Source organism: Grampus griseus (assembly GCF_964374135.1).
Source record: "Grampus griseus genome assembly, chromosome: 2".
Lineage (NCBI taxonomy): Eukaryota > Metazoa > Chordata > Mammalia > Artiodactyla > Delphinidae > Grampus > Grampus griseus.
In genome coordinates, this window is record NC_139018.1 from 68,618,281 (window position 1) to 68,640,016 (window position 21,736).

The window sequence follows — 21,736 nt, forward strand, 5'->3', positions numbered from 1 at the left end:
TATATTAGTGGTCAGCACACTATGGCCCGAATCAGGCTGCTGTCTGTTTTGTAATAAAGTTTTATTGGAACATAGCCAGGCCCGTTCATAGCTATGGCTATGTCTGCTTTTGCACCACAATGACAAAGTTAAGTATTCTGCAAAGCCTGAAATATGTATTACCTGGCTCTTTACAAAAATAGTTTCCAAACCTCTGATTTATGTTATAAAGTGTATTCAAACTTTTGTGTCCATTTTACAAATACCATATTCATTGACTGACTGAAATTGTTCATGAGAGGAGAGCAATAAAATAATTGGATTTTATTCCATTCAATAGCATGAGAAATATTTTTTAACTACTGGAAAATATTAGTCTTATGACCCCACTGTCTTTCAAAGGTGTACATTTCTTTAGTATCAAAAGATTGGTGTGGGCAGGTGGGCCTGTGGTTGGGGGCAGTGAAGGAGAGAGGAAGACACAGAGACAGAAAAGACAGAGAAAGAAAGACATGAAGGATGGGCATAATTCCATGAGCAATAGTTGTTTAAAAGACAGTTTCAACAGCAGATTCTAATTTTTGTGAAATTATCCAGAGAGAGACTGAAATTCACAGTAACTGATATTATCTCTAAACGATTAATATTATGGCTGTAATATGTAGCAAGCAAGCATTCATGTGTGATTCTGAATACTGTGGCCTCAATACACTAAAACTGTAATCTACCCAATGTTCACCCCAAAACTGAGCACCATGCACTTCAACCTGAAAACCGAGGAGCTTATTATCCTCCCTCGGGATTGTTAAGGTGTACATATCAAGCACCTATCACTCTTCAGAGTAATCCAGATTCTGAACTAGGGTACTCTGGCAGTACCGTTCACTAAAAATGGAATATGAAATTTTTTTTTGACTTTCACTTTGAAATAGCTGAAATAAGGTTTTATGCAGGAAAAGAAGATCTGTATCTAAAAACATTTCTCCCCTAAAATATTTTGACTTTTCAAGTCCATCAACAAGCAACAATATCCCACTCATGAGAGTAGTGCAGTCTGTCAAACACACGAAGAGGAAAAGCAGCACGGTGATGAAAGAAGGATGGATGGTCCACTACACCAGCAAGGACACACTGGTAAGATCCACAGCAAGAAATTTTCTCTTGTCTTGCGAGCTTTAATTAGAGGAGCTGCTGATGCCCTGTCAAGACTGTGGGATGTCTGGGTTATGAGGAGCAAACCTCAGTGCAGGCAGGGCACCGGATTGGGGGAGCACGTTCACAGTCACTGAGTGTCCCAAGTAGTTGAGCTAACAACTGAGTTAGAAAAAAGTGTAGACAGCAATCTCAGGGAAACAAACTCATTTCCCTCCATTACTTGAGATGATTTCCCAACAACTTGAATGTCTTGCCTGTCATTTTACAGGCTTGCTCTCAGAGCACTCCTCTGTGATTCAGGTTTTTTTTTGGAAACACTGCATTTTAGGGAGAGAAGAAACGATGATAACTATTATATACTTCTTAAATCCTTAGGTGTTCACTTAAAAACTGACCTATTCAGAAATACAGGAATCCTATATTTTATTAGATAAAAGACAACACATTTTAATTTTTTCATATAGTCTGAGTAGTTCATTACTTCTTATTTTCCTAATAGTTGATGAATGAGTTTGTGTGTAAGAGAGAAAAAAAATTGATGTATGTTTCAGTTAAGCTAATTGACATTTAGTGCTAAGCTTCTTTCTCAGCTATTGGTAGTGTTTTCCTCATCACCCCCTAGCTATAGGATTCCTATCATTTTTTTTAGATAAATGGACATCTATAACCTAATCACTCTAGCTATAATCTCAACCTTCTCTTCTGGAGGGAGATTTACATGACTTACTGTAGGACTCAACTGAATACTATCCAGTCCTTCCTAGACATGGTAAAATATTTGAAGCATATTTAGTGTATTTGACTGGTCTAAGATAGGTGTGGAAGAGACCAAGAATAGTATCAGGGCATTTTGGCCTAAAAAGAAGAAACACATACACACATACAGACACACAAGGACCTGATCACCAAATCATAGAAGTTTAGATCTGCAGTGAGCTTAAGAGAGAATTGAGTTATTGATGCACTCTCCTGGTGTTGTTAAGTTGATGCCATGGAGTCAACCTTGCCATCCTACAGAACATTCTTTAGTTCTGCTGTAACAGTCAGAGCTCTTCCATCTCTAATGGAAGCCAGAATACCTGGCTGGATCAGCATGGCATGCCTTATGTTCTAAGATAATAAGAATATATAAATATTGTATCTCCTGTTAAGCCTTTTTATTTTATTACAGCTACAAATCCACTTTTAGCTCTTCAAGCCATCAAATAAATTTTAAAATGGAGTTTTCTATTTACTATACATTCAGTAAGTGCCAGGCACCGCTTGGGTGCTAACACATCATCTCCTTTATTATTCATAACTCTCGGATGTAGACACAGAAACTCACCACACATTTGCTGAGTAGTCATCTTTTAGAGTCTTGAAATTGAGTGTCAGTCTTCCTGGTCCAAAGCCCATGCACTTTCCACCATCGAGTCTGATGTCCCCAGTGGGAAAATGTTTTGATTTTTATCTATCTTGGATATTTTTTAAGTTTTTAAAAGATACTAAATCCAACTTCTGTTTCAGCGGAAACGGCACTATTGGAGATTGGATAGCAAATGTATTACCCTCTTTCAAAATGACACAGGAAGCAGGTACTACAAGGTAAGGGTGGCTCTTTCCTTGACTGAAGTTTCACACCCCCTCTTTCTTTCTCATGGGAGTGTAGAGTATCAGAAATACAAAATACATCCAACAGACATGACTCTTTTGAAGCTTGCTCCAAGGGATATTTTTTCTTCTCTGTAGTTTACACATTTGCGGGGAATCAGGTTGTGACCCCATGTTAGTCATCTGTGAATTTCAAATATCCCTGTGGAATGCTTCTAGCCCCATGTGATGGTGGGGCAGGAGGGGGAGGGGGAGAGAAGAAGCTTAACTGACTATTTTAGCAGAGATGTATGATTTAACTAGAAAACTCAAGGTCACAGAATATTAGCGAAAAGTAAATTCCTGAAATCTGTTCTATCCAACTTTCTTTGTTTTGTTTTGCATCTGTAGCCTTGCCGTACGTCACTGGGGGTTAAGAAACATTTTATGATTTCTCCATGTATTGTCAATATTCACAAGGAACACTTTCCTCTAGAAAAAGATTTGTCAGCTATTTTCATTCTGTCTCTCTACATGAAATAATACAGGTGTCATATAACGTTATCACCCAGTAAAACACGGTTCCAAAAGAAGTTCATACTGAAGACAGTATATACTTGCTCCTTCAAGATTAATGCAGGCTCAGGCAAAGTTGGTGTCGTTCTCCATGGCCCCTTTACACAGATCTAACAGAAAAAGGAGACCTCATTAACTTTTCAATTAAAAATTTGTTTTAAAAGTTATTATTTCTTAGTCACTCTGTACCTCCTGGAAGACAGTGTGGTGATTAATTTTTTTAGTTATCTATATTGTCTTAAAAGCAACTACTTTTTAGAGTCTGAGGGCGGCCGAAATGGCTGGCTTGTTTTAAGATGAGGCTTCTGCTACTTCTCCTGGTGGCGGCGTCAGCAGTGGTCCAGAGCTGTGCCTTGGCCAACCTGGGAGGCGTGCCTGGCAAGAGATTAAAGATGCAGTACGCCACGGGGCCGCTGCTCAAGTTCGAGATTTGTGTTTCCTGAGGTTATAGGTGGGTGTTTTAGGAGTACACGCGGATTGTTAGCTAGCGGTACCCAGGCATTCTCATTGAAGGAGAGAATTACCTCCATCAACCAATGTATAGACACATAGCATCTTTCCTGTCGGTCTTCAAGCTAGCCTAGTAATTAGGCTTAATAATTGTTGGCAAGGATCCTTTTGCCTTGTTTGGCATGCAGGCTCCTAGCATCTGGCAGTGAGGCCAAGAAAATAAGGTCTCTGCATGCATGATGGTCTTCTTCTTGAGCAACATGATTGAGAACCAGTGTATGTTAACAGGTGCATTTGAGATAACTTTGAATGATGTACCTGTGTGGTCTAAGCTGGAATCTGGTCACCTTCCATCCATGCAACAGCTTGTTCAAATTCTTGACAATGAAATGAAGTTCAATGTGCATATGGATTCAATCCCACACCATCGATCATAGCCCCACCTATCAGCACTGAATACTCTTTTACATTAAGGGATTTTTGCAAGAGCAGCATGAGTGACACTGTGAAGACCTGTACTAAAGACAGCAAGCCGTTAGTACAGACCAGATGCTTTCTTGGCAGGCTCGTTGTACCTCTTGGAAAACCTCAACACAAGGCAGTTTCTCAGTGCTGGCACATTTTGGGGTTCTGCACATTCGTGGAGTGCAATAATACTGTATAGTTTTTTTTTTTTTCTTCCCCAAGTCCACTCGGTTAATAGTTTTTTTAAAAAAATGCAGACATTACTACTTGTACTTCTTTTTCTCTCGGTCATATTTGAAAAAGTAGAAAACTGAGTTGCAATTTGATTTTTTTTTTCAAAGATGTCTGTTAAGTCTTGTGATTTTATATGAATTTTCCTTTTTTATAGGTTAAAATTGATCTTTTCAGGACTAGAGCTGAAGTTCCCAAATACTTTATAAGAGTTTATCAGACATCTCTAATTTGCTCGTGTCCAATTTATATAGTTTTCAAAATACTGCAGATTGTGAACAGCACATTATATAAGATTATGGGGGGAAATCCTATATCCAGAGTACTGTACAAATTTGTGTATGTGTGTGTGCGCGTGTGGGATTACCAGAGAGCTACTAAAAGACCAACCACTTTTTAAATCCTGTTAATGTAGTTCAAGGGTCCTGCCTTGACTGTCAATTTAATGAGTTGATTAGCTGGGCTTTTATACTTAACTCAATAAAAAACTAAGCAGATGTAAGTTCAAAACAAAACAAAACAAACAAAAAGCAACTACTCTTAAAACCACTGTCTGTGGTTTTTCTCATTAAAACTATTCATGTGGCTATATTATTATATTAACATCTATCAAATCAAATTGTATGATTCATTTTCAGTGCCTTAAAGAATAGTTGAAATTTAAAAACAGCTGCACATACCCAAAGGCATTTCAAAAGGGTCGTGATTTTACCTCACCGTTATAAAAATTATCATTTACATTCCAAGTCTTAGATCTTGATGCAGATTCAAAATTATTATTCTTATTCATACTTATTCTTACCACATGAACATAGTAAAAAAGTCAATTGCATTTTTCTGTAGAAAGGAGATGATAACTTTTCCCTTACTAAAGATATTTTTGTATTTTTCTTAGTAATATTCTGTGTCTTACTAAACCATTTGATGGCTGATTGTAATGCCATTTCTCACATGTCCCTGGCATGAATTTTATTTGAAAGTTTACATAGTTTTGATATACTGCGTTTAACACACTCTTTCTTCCACAGGAAATTCCTTTATCAGAAATTTTATCTCTGGAACCAGTAAAACCATCAGCTTTAATCCCTAACGGGGCCAATCCTCACTGTTTTGAGATCACTACAGCAAACGTCGTGTATTATGTGGGAGAAAATGTGGTCAATCCCTCCAGCCCACCACCAAGTAGCAGTGTCGTCACCAGTGGCATTGGTGCAGACGTGGCCAGGATGTGGGAAATGGCGATCCGGCATGCCCTCATGCCCGTTATCCCCAAGGGTTCCTCCGTGGGTTCAGGAACCAATGTGCACAGTGAGTCTGCTAGTTTTCTGACTATCTTTAGAACAGGTGAAGAGAGACTCTTTGGGGATGATTTATTTTATTGGCGAACATAGGGTCTCCAAATAAAAGCTGCTGCTACACATACTAAGGTATGTCATTCATTAAATGATCCTATTTTATTTTTCATTTTACATTAAAATTCTGAACAAATGCATGTCAATCCAATATATTAGGCAATAGCAGAAACCTAGAGCTGTTGGTCATAAAAGAAGAACTAATCTAGTCAGCTTGAGCTTGACCTGGAATGCCGGTCTTGCCATTTGCAAATGTGAGTTAACATATGTCCTCAAAACCACCTAATATGCTATTCCGGGCAGGACGCTTAGTGTGCAGAGTACCTGGAAACTCTTGATCATTTTATCCCAGGAAGAAACCTCTGTTCATTGTAGAATGAGATAAATTTTACCAAAATGCAAACAGGATCAAGTATTGAGGATGAATTTCTAAAAGATATTTTAGAGGAGTATCTATTTAAAATGCAACTTAAAATCTTATAATGGCTATTAATAATGAAGCCTATGGCAAAAAGCCCTCTGTTTTCACATCACAGTGTGTTATCTAATGATCTATCACAACTTTTTAATTGATCTCTACAACCAATATACGTATTAATAGAATATATATGCCTAGTTGGGTGCTAAGCATTTTATGTGAGGTCTCTATTTTAATGCCTAAAATAACCCCAATAGTTGGATGTTAATGGTTAGCCTGTTTTACAGGTGAGGGAATCAGGCCCTAGAGACATTAAGTTGTCTCAACTTGTACCAGAGTTACGACATGGCACACCAGTATTTGAACCCAAGTCTTTACGACTCCTAACTCTAAACTGACAAAATATTATTTTTCAAAGCCAAGTACAGAGTAAATCTGTAACTGTAAAAGGAAAGAAACATTCTAATAGACATTTTTGTAGAAAAGTCTAATCATTATGGTTTTAAAACAGCCCTGCAGCTTGATTAATAAGCATGTATTTACTTGTTTTGCTATTATCTCTCTTACTTATTTTGTGTATTTTTGAACATGTATTTCCAGGAGATATTTCTCTGAGTATTTCAGTATCAAATTCCCAGATTCAAGAAAATGTGGTGAGTGTGTACCTACTAATATAAAACTTGCTACTGTGATCCTTTATTTGAAAATAAGAGCATCATAAAGTACATTTTTATTGATCTGAAATTTTAATTTTTTAGTGTTTTCTAGAAAATAAAATAGGGTCCTTTTGGATGTTTTTCTTCTATAAAATTTTAGAAACATTACATTGTATCAATTCTCTTAGTGATTTTCTATCATCTGTTCTGCAGGGTGGAAAGTTAAATACCTACTTTTCATCTCAGATAAACAATTATCATGCAGTGCCTGATTTTTCACGTGTTTGCTCATCTTGGTACTGGAATTTTAAATGGTTGATACTATGTAATACCAGATAAAATGAAATAAATTATTTGAGTTGCATGAATAGCTTAAACATGTCCTATTCTCATTCCTTGATTGCTACCCAGAAGTGCTGTCGTATGACAAGGAGCTGCATATACTCTTACAATCACTTGTACTTAACAAGGAGACCTCAGAAAGCTGCATAAATCAGATTTTATGGAGCCACATTCTAGCACCCTAGTCAGCTGTGCCACATAACTCCATCCTTTCAGCTCAGTTTTTGAAAATTGTAGATCATACATATTATGAAATAATTTACACTCTGTCATATGTTTGCTTCTTTTGGTTATACTTTGTCACTGTGGCAAGCAGCCCAAAAGTAATAAGGCCTTTCCTACCTCATCCTGTGACTCGATCTTTCCCTCTATTTTGACTGCTATACCTGTCACCAAAAGGAAAAAGTTTGTAGCCTTACACTGATCTGAGTCTATTTTTTAAAGAATAAACTCCATGAAACTCGATTCATCACTAGCATAGCTTTGCAACCTTTGCTAAATTGGCATAAAGTAAACTGAAAACCAAATATGATTGAGAGAATTAGGGAAACTTTGTAATGAAAATTAGACATATTCTTGTTCTGTCAATCATGAGCTAGATTTCTAAAGACCTGAAGGTTCCTGTTGTTCTTGCTTAGCCAGAGAAGACTTTGGGAAATACTGATCTACCTATAAGCCTCTTAGGAAATTCTAGATTCCTGTGGGGTTCTTCCACCCTGTTTGGCTGAAAATTCTGGGTGGCCATTGAGCTATCAGAGAAAGATGGAGTAGTAGTTTGGACTCAGAATACTGGAGTAGTATTAATTCATTTTCTTGTCTTCAGACAACCTTGAACTCTGAACCATGGATACTCTGAAGGGATCACAGGATAGAGAGAACTTGTAGTTGTTTTCTGGGGGGAAGGACAAAGGGAAAGGATAGCAATGTATGGAATATGCAGAGGGTAGGATGTGATGTAAAAGGACTTTTATTTTTGTTTTTTTAAAAATTTATTTATTTTTGGCTGCGTTTGGTCTTCGTTGCTGCACGTGGGCTTTTCTCTAGTTGTGGCGAGCGGGAGCTCCTCTTCGTTGCAGTGCGCGGGCTTCTCATTGCAGTGGCTTCTCTTGTCGCAGAGCACAGGCTCTAGGCACGCGGGCTTCAGTAGTTGTGACACACAGCCTCAGTAGTTGTGGCTCGCGGGCTCTAAAGTGCAGGCTCAGTAGTTGTGGTGCACAAGCTTAGTTGCTCCGCGGCATGTGGGATCTTCCCAGACCAGGGCTCGAACCCATGTCCCCTGCATTGGCAGGCGGATCCTTAACCAGTGCACCACCAAGGAAGTCCAGGACTTTTATTTTTGAAAGGACAAAGAGTACAAGAGTGGAGGATAGACAGAAAATTCCATAGGATGTCATAGGAATACTGAAAGTGAAAAAGTATTACATTGTGCTTTCATGAGTGTGGTCATCAAAATCACAGACTAAGCATAGTCATCTAAAACAGAATGCTTTACTTAGCAATTATTATTTCAAAGAGGAAAGAGTAGACATTTGGAGACTTGTTAACCTCCAGAAGTGGTAAAGGTAGAAGAGTGTGGTTGCCTCACAGATGAGAATTTCATTGTGGATTGTCATCTTTTTGTGGTGTCTCTGGCTCACTCACAGGGATTCAGCCCCCTCTTCCTTCAGTTTAAATTCATGTGGATGTGGATGATTGATAAAGAGGCAGCCACAGCATTTTAGCCATAAAGAATGAAATGGTTGGAATCAGGACTCACACAGACATATGCTTGGGAACCATGATTATTTAATGTGAGATTTCTAAATAACGATTGCAATAAGCAAATCACTTTTTGAATACTGACATTATGTATGTAAATGACATAGAGTTTTAAGTCTTTTTTCTCTCTAATGAAACCTATATAATTGAACATTGGAAAATTTCTGCTGCTTAAGATTAGAATAGTTGTCCAACATTACAGTATTACATTAAATTGAAGAGTGGGTTTTTAATATAGTTATATTGTAGATTTCATCTAGCATTTAAATTTTAATTGTTTATGTTTAAAATATTTATCAGTGTTAATGATATATTTAATAAAATTATAGAGTTTATTAGGACTAATCTTTTGTTCCACTTCATGTTTGTTTCTCTCTGGACTTGCACCTATAGGACATCAGCACAGTTTATCAGATTTTTCCTGATGAGGTACTGGGTTCTGGGCAGTTTGGAATTGTTTATGGAGGTAGGTTAATTCACTAAGTATTTTTATTAATTTAAAGTTTTAGCATTTTTGTTTAGAAAAGTAATATCTCCGAGAAAAATATAAAGGACCTATATGTAGATACGTTTTTATGTATGTCTCTCTGTGTTTGACCTCTTTAGAAATTTCTCTTGAGGTAGTCACTAAATGGAAATTTGGTACCTTTCTGTTTTGAAAGAGAAATTTTTCTACTACTAAATATCAACAAACTTTTGCTTAAATATCAACAAACTCTATACACTATACTGGTTAAATATTGGTTTATTTAAACAAAATATTGAGAAACAAGGCAGCTGTAATCATAAAGATTCCTTTTCCTCTTAGCATATTTGATCAGAATGCTATAGAAGTCCATTCAAAAATTCTTTAATTCTAACATCTTTAATAATATTATGTATTTTGGTAAGGTTTGCATTTTTTACATTTTTGAAGTAAAATACTGAATTTTTACCTTTTTCTTATTGTCAAGCTATTTGGTGAATTTAGTTAAAACTTCTGCTGTTTTTGATTCTAGCCAGTTCAATGACATTTTTCAAGTCTTTAAGAAAAATTTAATATCAATGTTTCACCTGCCCTATAAAATGACATCATAACTTTCATTTCCTTAATATAATCAGTAACAGATTATCTTTTTTTGGTGAGGTTAGGGTGCTCTGAAATAATCACAATGTCTCATTCAATATTATTTATCATAGTATAATATTGTGCTTTTTATTTAAAAGCTAATTAAATTCTACTCTAAAAGTAATTTGGATTCTTAACAAAATGCACAGATTTTTTTTTTTGATAGAAAATCTATCAAGTCAGCAACCATTGTGCTTTTTGTTAAGGCATAACTATATAATAGAGGAGACCAAGTACTACATAGAAAATTCTTCTGTGGTGTAATAATTGCATGCAAAGAAATCATGGTATATAAAGAATAGTAAATATACATAACTGCATATAGTGTGGAGGTGAAACAGGGATAAGAAATGAGGTTAGAGAAACCAGCAGGTGCCAGGTAATTTGTAACATCCAACAGTGAAGGAGCAGGCATGGGAAGAGGCCTCCGTAAGCTGTGACAAAGTGAGAGAGTGGCATGGACATATATACACTACCAAACGTAAAATAGATAGCTAGTGGGAAGCAGCCACATAGCACAGGGAGATCAACTCAGTGGTTTGTGACCACCTAGAGGGGTGGGATAGGGAGGGTGGGAGGGAGGGAGATGCAAGAGGGAAGAGATATGGGAACATATGTATATGTATAACTGATTCACTTTGTTATACAGCAGAAACTAACACACCATTGTAGAGCAATTATACTCCAATAAAGATGTTAAAAAAAAAAAAATGTTACGGCTGGACACATATGGGATGAGGCAGATAAGAACAGTTACAGAAGAGAGGTCAGTTGCCATAGTGACAGAAGCATAGAGACAAAAGAAGCTGCAACCTTGAAGACAGTAGATGCAATAAAAGTCTGCATTGGAATAGAGATTGCAGCGAGTCAAAGAGTTAAAAAGTGATGTGAAGAAAGTAGAGAACATGAAAGCAAGACAATAGTTTTGTCAGTTGGGAAGGGAAGTATTCTGGAAGGAGTTGGAAGGAATAGTGAAAGTGGGATGTAGGGGAAAGGAATGCTAGATTTACACCAAATGTAGAAATAATGGAATTTCAAGTTAGTTTGTATGTGACCAAAAAAATGAATAATTAGGTTCATTTTCAAATTCAATTAGCATTCCCATATTCTATGCCTTCTATAATCTAGTAGTGTAGGAGTTAAAAGCTTGAGGGTACCCTGTGATTCCCTAGAAAACTTGTGAGAATTAAATGGGATGTGATGTACATAAAGGGACTGTCAGGTGATGACAATGATGATGATGATGATAATTCATATTTTTGAGTGTGTATAGTTATCTGGGCACTCTGTGTACTGTACGTATCTTATTACACCTAATTCTCACGACAACACTACCATTGAAGATGAGGAGCTCAGAAAGCTTAAGTGATTTGCTCAAGATCATGAAGCTAATAAGGGACAGAGCCAAGACTTTCGTTTGTTCCATTATAACATACATTCGTTTTTTAGGACTTTAAAATTATACTTTTGTGTGTGTGTGTGTGTGGTACGCGGGCCTCACCATTGTGGCCTCTCCCGTTGCGGAGCACAGGCTCCGGACGCGCAGGCTCAGCGACCATGGCTCACGGGCCCAGCCGCTCTGCGGCATGTGGGATCTTCCCGGACCGGGGCACAAACCCGTGTCCCCTGGCATCGGCAGGCAGACTCTCAACCACTGCGCCACCAGGGAAGCCCTAAAATTATACTTTCTTAAGGAGAGGACTTTTGCCTGTGGTATGAATATTTTCTATATCAAGTAGCTCAACATCCTGTTTCTAAAACATATATTTTACAAGAAAATATCAGGCTGTTCATGCAAATAGCTTTTAATGTCCTAATTCTTTTGTGTTCTAAATTGTAGCTAATTTTATAGTGCATATTTGATGTAGAAAATGAAGCTAAGAAGTGAAATCTTTATGGATATAAGTCGGTGCTCATCAGAAATGTTAATTTATTCAGTAAAGCATTTTTATAATTCCAAACGGTTTTTATAAATTCTGGTATTCTTTAATAGAGATGATATATAATAAGATTATGCTAATATTTCTCTTTTTTATTTTAAAGGAAAACATCGTAAAACAGGAAGAGATGTAGCTATTAAGATCATTGACAAGTTAAGATTTCCAACAAAACAAGAAAGCCAACTTCGTAATGAGGTTGCAATTCTTCAGGTACTTTTTTGTTTTTTATGTAGGGGCTATAAAATGTCCCCTCAACTTCTGCAAAACAAAGAAAAGTTATCCAAATATCTGTGGCATAGATATTTAGGAACATTTTTAAATAACTGAAAAGGCAGATCAAGCATCAAACTGCAGCCTGTGTAGTATCTTTCCTGAGTCTAGGCAGCGTTTTTTTTATTTTTCTTATGTACTTCTAGGTTTTAATGTATTATTAATTCTCATTAAATGGGTAATGTTTCAGCATTTGCTCATAGTGGGCACGCTGAGACCATTTTGTTTTACATTATCAATGAACTTGCCTTCATAAACATTCCTCCTTTATGCTGTGATAATTATATGAATTGAGTACGTAGCTGTCAGCATATCAGGTAAAAGAGTAATACATGTCCGAGAATACATGATCTTGATCTTATTAATGTCCTCTTTGTGTCTCACTGTAAGCCTTTTATTTAATATTGAGACTGTTCCTTAACTCTTCTCATTTTTAAAGCCAGTCCCTTTTTAAAGCTAGAATTTGTTAATGAAAGGTATTATGTGATATATATAATTTCTATAACTATTAAAACTTTTTCTGCAGATCAAAAGGAAATGGAGCAGTTGTTTGCTAAATGTGGTCAACCTAGCTATCTAGTCTAGACAATTTAGACCATTGAAAGTGCTCATTTTTATATAACTTCCATAATTCTCTACTTGTCATGCAAGCTGATCATAATTTGTAATTTTTAGTTTTATTGAATAATTTTCATTTGAACATTGCTAGCAAAGCAAAACAGATTACATGTCTTCATTTATTGTTTCATGTAACTGCTGTTTATTGAGTTTATACAATAAAATGTTGAAAAAGATATGATTTCTGCCCTAAAGGAGCTCATGTGTACAGACAACTGAAAATAATTGCTGCTGTACATAAAAAATGACATAAACTTTTCTGGGACTCATATTTTCTAAAGATGGTGTTCTTGTGCCTTTGGACAACTAATGTAACACAGAGAACTACCACAGTGTTCTCTGCTTTCTTGGAAGAAGATAACTACAGATCTTAAGCTGACAATTCATAGATTCATAGCTTAGTCCTTGCTAATCAGATTCTTTTTTTTATTATTATTCTTAATTTGGCCACATTGAGCTGCAAATGACATCTTTCCACACTTGGACCCTGCTGTCCTGGTCTCCACCCTCACATAGTGTCCTGAAGGCAGACTCCTTTGCAGCTTGCCACAGTTGGCATAAGGATAAGACATTTATCCTTCCTTTCAGGACATAAGAGGAGTTTCCCGGTTAACATGGATGGTTATATCTTTCTACATTTTATTGCAGCTGCAGAGGAAGGTCTAATTTTCTGTGTATAGCCCTTTAATTGGCTTTCCTGAGCCTGTCAACACATTATCAGCTGCTGACTCTGTAGTAAGGTAGAAAAATAAAATATACCATAAACCGACTCCATCTCCTTTGCAGAAGAGTAGCTGCAATCAACAACTGAGATGCAGTAAACATACATTTGGCAAAAATTCCATTGTAATGTGAAAAAAGAGTTTGCTTAGGTTGAAAGTCAAATTCTGCCCCTTGAGCATATGAAGCGTTTGAGCAGCTCTTATATTATGGCCTGAAATCTCAAGAATCCTCATCACTTATCACTCGTCCCCATTGTCCCCAACCATATTTCACTTGCTTCATCAAACTCATATTTATTGAGTACATATCATGAGCTAAGCACTGTTCCAGGCTCAGTGGATACAGTGGGGACAAAAACACACAAGTCCTTCCTGTCACGAGGCTTTAAATTGTATTACTCAGGCTTACTTCTAGTCTGATGTTTGCAACATACTTACGTGTAGAATTTTTAATTACAAAACCTGTATAAGGAGTCTTATTAAGGCTTGGCATAAATATATGAGGTTCAGGAGTTCATACTTTATCAAAAGTTGACATTTGTTTCAAACTTGTTCCTCAAAAATTACTCTGACCTATGTCCTCTTTTTCCCATGGTACTTATCATCTTCTAGCCTATTACAGAATTTCATTTATTATATTTGCTGTGGGTTTCTTTCCCCATCCCCTACCCCAGCCCCTCCACTGGAATATATACATTTCAGGAGGGAGGATATTGTTGTTTTGTTGTATCCCAAACACCAGAGACTGTTCCTGACAAACATTAGGTATTTAGCAAATATTTGTTGAATGAATGTTTGTTGAATTAAAATTGTACAGAGACATCCTTCTGTCACATAAGAAGACATATTGCTACATAGTATCCAACCAGGTAGCAAAAGTCCAGACTCTATTTTCTATTAATGGTTAATTGGTTAGTTAAGAAGGATCGTGTGTGTTTTGTTCTTTGAAATCCCTCATTCCCCTGTTTTATATTGCTTCTCAAAAGAAAGAACTCATTTTTTGAACCTGAAAAGACAAAATGGTAATGAGGCAAGCGATAAGGGAAGGGTTCTGACTCACTAAGTGATATGTTCAGGGAAAGTACCATGATTGAAATCAGCTGAATGGTGGGGAGGGTTTTCTTTTACTAATCTTGAGGAACAGAATTCTGTCCCTCTGGATATAAAAGTGATACCCAGAAGCATTTGATATTCTCTGCCCTGTGGTCTGTAGCTTATGAAAGCTGTTTTCCTGGCTTATGGTTATACCTGGAGTCTGACAAGTTCTGCCCCAACCCTTTCCTCTTTCTGATTCTCCAGAGGGGATCAAGTGGGCCGAAATGGCTGATGGGAGAAAATTCCCCTCATGCAGTTCCGTTAGTCCTCTGGTCGAATTTTGATTTGTTTCTGTTTTTGTAAAAAAAAAAAAAAAAAAAAAGCACCTTAGCTTATAGAAAACTTCAAAGTTGTATAAATGCAGAATGTGTAAAAAAAGTAGACTTCTTTTTCTATTTCATCTTCTTTACATAACCTATGTGAAGGCTTTCCAAAGTCTGATTCAGTCATTGGAAAACCAAGCTCTTTAGATATCTTTGAATAGTTGGAAAATTAAGGCAAGTGTGAATCTTTTGGCATAGTTATCCCTTATTTATATCTTTTCGAGTAGCTATTTTCATTATCTCTAAATGCTTCATTATTATTATTATGTTTCAGAAGAATGTTAATTAATGTAGACGTTAAACTTGGTTCAAAAATTCCCAGAAGATCCTATTTATATTGTTATTTTAAAAGTTGTATCTTGATTTTTAAAAAGGTAAATTTGAAATTACTGTTTTTTCTATTCATGTCAACAAAATAAGAATAAAAAGATAGTTTACGATTATTAAGGGTGTCACAGAAAACTGACTTTTACAAGGAGGTGCAATTACATCTTATAAGGCTTAGAAACTTAAAATCTAAAATAAGTGATGTGGGCGTGATATATTTAATATAATTTATCAACACAGGCTTGTTTGGTCTAAATTAATTTTTATTTTCTAACATAGTATCACAATGCATAAAAAGCTTTAGGATAATACTTAATTGATTTACTATTATTTTTAATTGATTTACTATTATTGAATATAATATATGAATGAATATTATATTCTATCTGATTTGAATATAAATCTATATATTCAATTGATTTACTATTTTGAATTTAATTCTAATTGATTTACTATTATTTTTCTTCTTTATCTTAAATATCAACTTATTTATCTAAGGAACAATACTAGAGCTTCTGTTTATAATACAGTATATTAAAGCATTTTGGAATTGTAAAGATGCTGAATACAAAATGTAGGAAACAATATGTAAGAATTTTACAGGCCATCAATTCAGTGTATCCCCTTGCACTTATCTCCTGAAATTCCCCCATCATTCTTATTTCTCTGTTGTGTGGAAGTCCTCTTCCCATTTTAACTTTAAAACAAAATAACAGCAATAACAAACTGTGAGCTCGATATGTCTGCCACCTCTCATAACTGCAGCACGTTTTATATTGCCACACTTCAGATTTCTGCTCTATGCCAGTTTCCATTCTTATTCATAAATTCCTTTCTTTGATTTCCACACTTTTCTTAAAATACAAGGCCCTTTGGTCTTCTACCTCTGCCCAACTATCACCCTTTGGCTATATTTTAGTCTTTACCCTAGTTGACTAGTCTCAGTCCTTCAACAGCATTGATCATTTGCTCCTTTTTAAATCTCACTCCTCACTTCATCCCTGCACTTATCAGGCCCCGTTTCACCTTCCCTGCTAGCTCCATCCTTCTTGAACGTCTTCTGTTGGTCTAAATGATGTATGCTAATCTGGAACTCATTCCCAGAGTGAGCTCATCCACTTTAAGAGAGTTGTCTGTCATCTCCTCACAGGTCATTCCTTAATTTATCTCTTGAGCTCCGTTCTTTCACAGACACTTGAGTCTCCTGTTTCTGACCTTAGGACATCTCCACTTTGCTGTGCCAGTCTTACCCAAACCAACCAGCTGAAAACCAAACGATTATTCCTAATGTCTTTTCCTGCAAGTTATTCTTTCCCTAATTTTGTCTATTTTGCCATCATTCTTCCAGTTTCTAAGCCTAGTATCCTTTACCTTCAATTAATAAAAATATTAAGTCATTCAGCAGTACCCTGAAGCACTTCCTTCTTTGATACAAAGCGATTTACTGGGCCTCTGGGTCATATAACAATGAATGAAACCTTTTAGGATGTTTATCATCTATTTGAGCAGATAGATACAAGTAGCTACAAGTCAGGATAGCTGTGGAAATATCATATACTTATAGCTGATTCGCTTTGTTATACAGCAGCAACTAACACAAAAATGTGTAGCAATTATACTCCAATAAAGATGTTAAAAAAAAAAGAGTCATGGATTATGACAGAGGTCAGGACATTGGAATGAAGGATTACTTCAAAGAGAAACATAGCATTGGCGAAATCTTGAAAGATTCACTGCCTTTTGGTAACCAAAGAAATGTTGGAAAGGGTCATTAGGCTGAGGGGCCACCTTAATAAATATACTATGAAATGTAAGTAGAAAACTAGATCATTTTAAAAGAGTGGCTTCAGACCATTTCATGTGTCCTCAGAAAGAATTCTAGAAACGTTTATTTCTGCTTGTGTATTTTTAAGTTGACAGATAGAACTATTTTGTCAGAAGTTTAAAGAATTTTAATTTTGTACTGTACTGAAAATATTGATATTTGAAAATGAGCTGCTATATAACTTATTTAAATATACTCATTAGAATCTAAATATCAGAAACATTTGATATTTTTTAACAATCATTTAAAAAATACATGCATAGGCTTTTTAAGCAATAGTTTATTTTACAGCATTCCTTGTTTTATTTGACTACGTAACACTTCTCCCACAGAACTGTATTCCAGTGTAATGTATTTTTATACTTAAAAGTCTTTTACTGGTCCCCCTTTCATACTTATTTGCAGTAAACATAAGTATATATTTTTAAATTTCTTGATTACAACACTAAATGTTTAAAGCATTCTCCTGGATGAATTTATCATTACAGTTATTATTAGTAAACCCTTTATCCAGCAAAGATAAATATTCTAAAAATTTTGATCTATGTTTGTTAAACATAAAAAATGAAATGTTGCTGAAAATACATTATTTAATGAGATTTTTTAAAATTTAGTTCATAAATTAGTGGGTGATTATTACTTATTGTTTGAGTTAAACAGAGTTCAGCAACAACTTTGTTTTTCTAAATTGTAGGAGCCCAGCTGTAAGCCCTCCCAAAACAAGACAAAACTATCCCAGTGATTTATCTTCGAAATTCATCCTCTCTCTTTTAATTCTCTCTCTGTTAATAAATCTATTAAATGCTTCTCTAATTTTGGTGAAAGCATGAATTAGAAACTAAGTTGCAAAAGAACTGATTTCCAAGTTATTAGGGTCATTCACTTCATATCAACACAATGTTTCAAATTTTCCTTTTATTTTTCTCCCAGACAATTTCCTTCCCCATGGCAAGGTACCCTAGTAATATTTGGAATGTGTGAGAAGCATGCCTTCCTTTTGGAAAGTGGAAGAAAAATTATTCTGAAAGGCAACTTGGGGTTGGAGAATTTGAAGACTGTGGGGATTTTCTCAAATAGATCTGTATTAGAAGAATATTTGTAGACTGTTAAGATTCATTCATTCATTCAAAGTATAGTTCCAAGCAGTAGAGACACAAATGTAGACAAAGCACATTTTCTTAAAACTATCCCTCTGCTCACATATCTTTAAAATCTTCTGGTACCCCAAAAGTATGCCTACCATAGTTTAGAGACTGCTGTGAAAGGACAGAGTACGCTTAGGTAAGACTGGGAAATGGCTTTCATGTGAGTTCATAGAGAACCTTAGATATTGTGCCAAGTCACCTGGATTTTATCATGCTTTGGTGTTTGTGAATTATTGAAATATTTTGAAAAAGAAATTGTTATGATCAGATCAGTATTTGGGGATGACATATTATAGAGAAAAAAGTTTAAAGGCAAGAAAACTTTCTTAGAAGCTATTTTCAGCTAGTTGTGACAGTCAAAATGCCCCCGTTCTTGTATAAATAAATAATTACATTTTAGGCTCTAATTAGAAAACTATGATATTTTATGAGGAGGAAGAGTTTGTAGAGTGACTGCTCATTGTTCCAGATGTTACAGCTGTCTCAGAAGCTTAGACCTGGGGGAAAAAATTGGGCATCAGGTGCAAAAGAAATCAGAGAACATGTCAGAATGATACCTTTAAAGGCAATGGAACCTCAAGATCAGGGGGGGATTTGGTAACACAGAACAACACGGTGGCGGTACATGAGCTTAAAAACAGAATAAGCTATAAGGAAGACGTTCTTCCAGCTAGGAAGGCGAGGAATCCAAATTGTCAAGGTGGATGTCATAACAGGTACAGAGGACACTGCAGTGAGAAGACTGACAAGGCAGCATTCAGAAATCCAGACAACATGCTCAAATGCACTCTGAGAGCAAAGTGAGGAGGCTTAAGCAGCATGGTCCCTGAAGCATACTAGTTAGAACAGGCAGGACAGGTCCTAAATGGATTTGAGTCCAAGGAAAGCATTGAGGCAATGGATAACATAGAGTTTAGAGAGCCTAAGTTCTGGGGTTAGACTGCCTGGGTTCTCACATCAGGCTTAAGAGTCTTAAGAGCTTGGATAAGTTACTTAACTTCTCTGACTCTCACTTTCCTTATCCAGAAACCTTGAACAGATGTTATAAGAATTGAGTGTGATAATTTTGTGAAATTCTTAGTGCCTAGCATATAGTAAAGATTCCAAACTTATACTACTAGTATTGCCACCACTAAGTTGTAAATCTAGCTCCTAGGAACAAGTTCAAATAACTTGATATTGAGAATTTCCTAAATAGAGAACATAGAGACACATAATTTCATTGTAACAGAGAACACAGTTGACTCAAATCCTGGGGTAAAGCTGAACATATATACATTAACATATGCCTTACCCCTGGTAGACACTCAGTAAATATTTGTTGAACAAATTATTTAGCCACAGCTCAAGGAAACAGAGGGATACAGAATCACAGAGCATGCCAATAAGACAATAAAGTATTCCTTACCTTAATTCCTTTTTTTTTGTTGTTTCAGGCAAGGCTTTATTTGGGACCCCTGCTGCAGCAGGGGGGAATGAAAACAAGCAACAGTTTCCCTTGCTCGCTCCCCAAGGCGGGTGCGAGTTGGTTCCTTATATGGGGTGAGGGTAGGGATGTATCCAGTGTTCGGCCAGAGGGGTGCGTAGGTGATTTGCCACCCCTTAGGTAGTGTTGTGTGCAGGGGGCATGCACAGTACCCTGCTTTTGCTCCCTACCCCCTGCTTTTGCTCCTAGGTCTTCAAAAGTGGCAGATGGGTTTTTTGGTCTCATTGTATCTTTTGTCCAGAATTTGCCCCAACTGCACATGCATGCATTCCTTTTTGACTACAAAACATGGTAATTTGGGCTTCCCTGGTGGCGCAGTGGTTGAGAGTCCGCCTGCCGATGCAGGGGACGCGGGTTCGTGCCCCGGTCCGGGAGGATCCCACATGCCGCGGAGTGGCTGGGCCTGCGCATCCGGAGCCTGTGCTCCGCAACGGGGGAGGCCACAGCAGTGAGAGGCCCGTGCACCACAAAAAAACAGACAAACAAACAAAAACAAAACCAAAAAACATGGTAATTTATCTTCACAGAACAAGATTAAATATACATCTTGTAAATACCTGGCTTTGTTCTCTTAGTCAAAAAAGACGATCAAGAGTAGGTGGAAAAGAGGTAATCATGATAGAAAACCAGAGAATAATACTGCTAAATATGAGTGGGAAAATGAAGATTTGCACAAACTGGTGATTTTACTTAAATCATGAAAGAGTCAACTTTTCTTTCTCTAGAAAAAATATGCAAAATTTGAGTTCTTTCTCTTTTGTGTGTACTGAGAGGTTAGTTTATACTTCTTTTGTTTCATCTTACATGTTCATCATATTTCTTCAAATATTTTTCTTTTTTATATTACTGCATGAAGAATTTTAGTGAAATTGTTTCTTCTGAAGACATGTTCTGCAGCTCTAAAGTAATCTTGTTATCTTCTGCACGTTCCAATAAATAAAGCCCACAGATTATGTGTATATATATCTAAGATAGAGGGAAAAATAAAACAAAGATCTATTATAAAGAAAAGAAAACAAACTTAGAAAATTTTCTGAATAGGTATTGTGTTCCCTAAGAAGTTAGTCATAGTGAAAACTTAGTGTCAGAAGGTCAGGTTCCAGTCAAAGCTTTTCCATTTTTTGGCAACCCTCTTTTTGTTTCCTTAATTATGGCTTAGAATTCATCTGACTTGGTGTGCTTGCTTCTTCACAGGAATGTTTTGGGGGGACTAAATTAAATAATATATAAGATGTTTTATTTTTTTTTTAAAAAAAAATATTTATGTATTTATTTATTTGGCTGCGCTGGGTCTTAGTTGCGACACACAGGATCCTTCTTTGTTGCAGCATGCAGTATCTTTAGCTGCAGCATGCGGAATCTGTAGTTGGGGCAACTCTTAGTTGCAGCATGTGGGATCTAGTTCCCTGACCAGGGATCAAACCTGGGCCCCCTGCATTGGGAGCGTGGAGTCTTAGCCACTGGACCACCAGGGAAGTTCCTATAAAGTGTTTTTTAAATCAATGTTTCCCAACTTATTTTTGGAAGATCATGTCTTTTGAGTTCCTTCATGGAAGAGGGTGGGGGTTAAGATGTTCTCATGAAGACAGTTAAGAAAATATTGTGTACTACAGCCAGGTCATCTACATCTTGCAAGTGAATAGTCTTTCACTTATTAAAGATTCTGAGATGCCACATAATTAAGAACTTATTTAACTTTGATAATATGCCAGTTAAGTGCCACAGAACCCTTACACAAATGTAAGATATCACAAACTGACCTTTTTGCACATAATGTTCTGTCTTCTAACCCTGTACAGTAGACTTTACATGGTCACTCCAGTTCCCAATATCCAGTACTTAAGACATCAGAGAGATTATGTGTCTACACAGGTCATTTAACCTTAAATAGAATGTTATGCTTTCTGGGGTGCTGACATTTAA

The 21,736-nt window shown here is 36.4% G+C and overlaps 1 protein-coding gene and 1 pseudogene across 2 annotated transcripts in view; both read left to right on the forward strand.

Annotated features, from left to right (window-relative positions):
* LOC309818967 (serine/threonine-protein kinase D1) overlaps window positions 1–21,736 on the forward strand; it is an 83,503-nt gene that overhangs the window by 31,149 nt on the left and 30,618 nt on the right. Inside the window, exons 6-11 of the mRNA XM_082649005.1 lie at window positions 990–1,113; window positions 2,644–2,721; window positions 5,457–5,736; window positions 6,799–6,851; window positions 9,348–9,420; window positions 12,106–12,212. Coding sequence (XP_082505131.1) covers window positions 990–1,113; window positions 2,644–2,721; window positions 5,457–5,736; window positions 6,799–6,851; window positions 9,348–9,420; window positions 12,106–12,212 — 715 coding nt within the window. The remainder of the gene's footprint in view (window positions 1–989; window positions 1,114–2,643; window positions 2,722–5,456; window positions 5,737–6,798; window positions 6,852–9,347; window positions 9,421–12,105; window positions 12,213–21,736) is intronic.
* LOC309818968 (thioredoxin reductase-like selenoprotein T) lies at window positions 3,579–4,169 on the forward strand (annotated as a pseudogene). The gene has a single exon. The product of its transcript is annotated as a thioredoxin reductase-like selenoprotein T (transcript).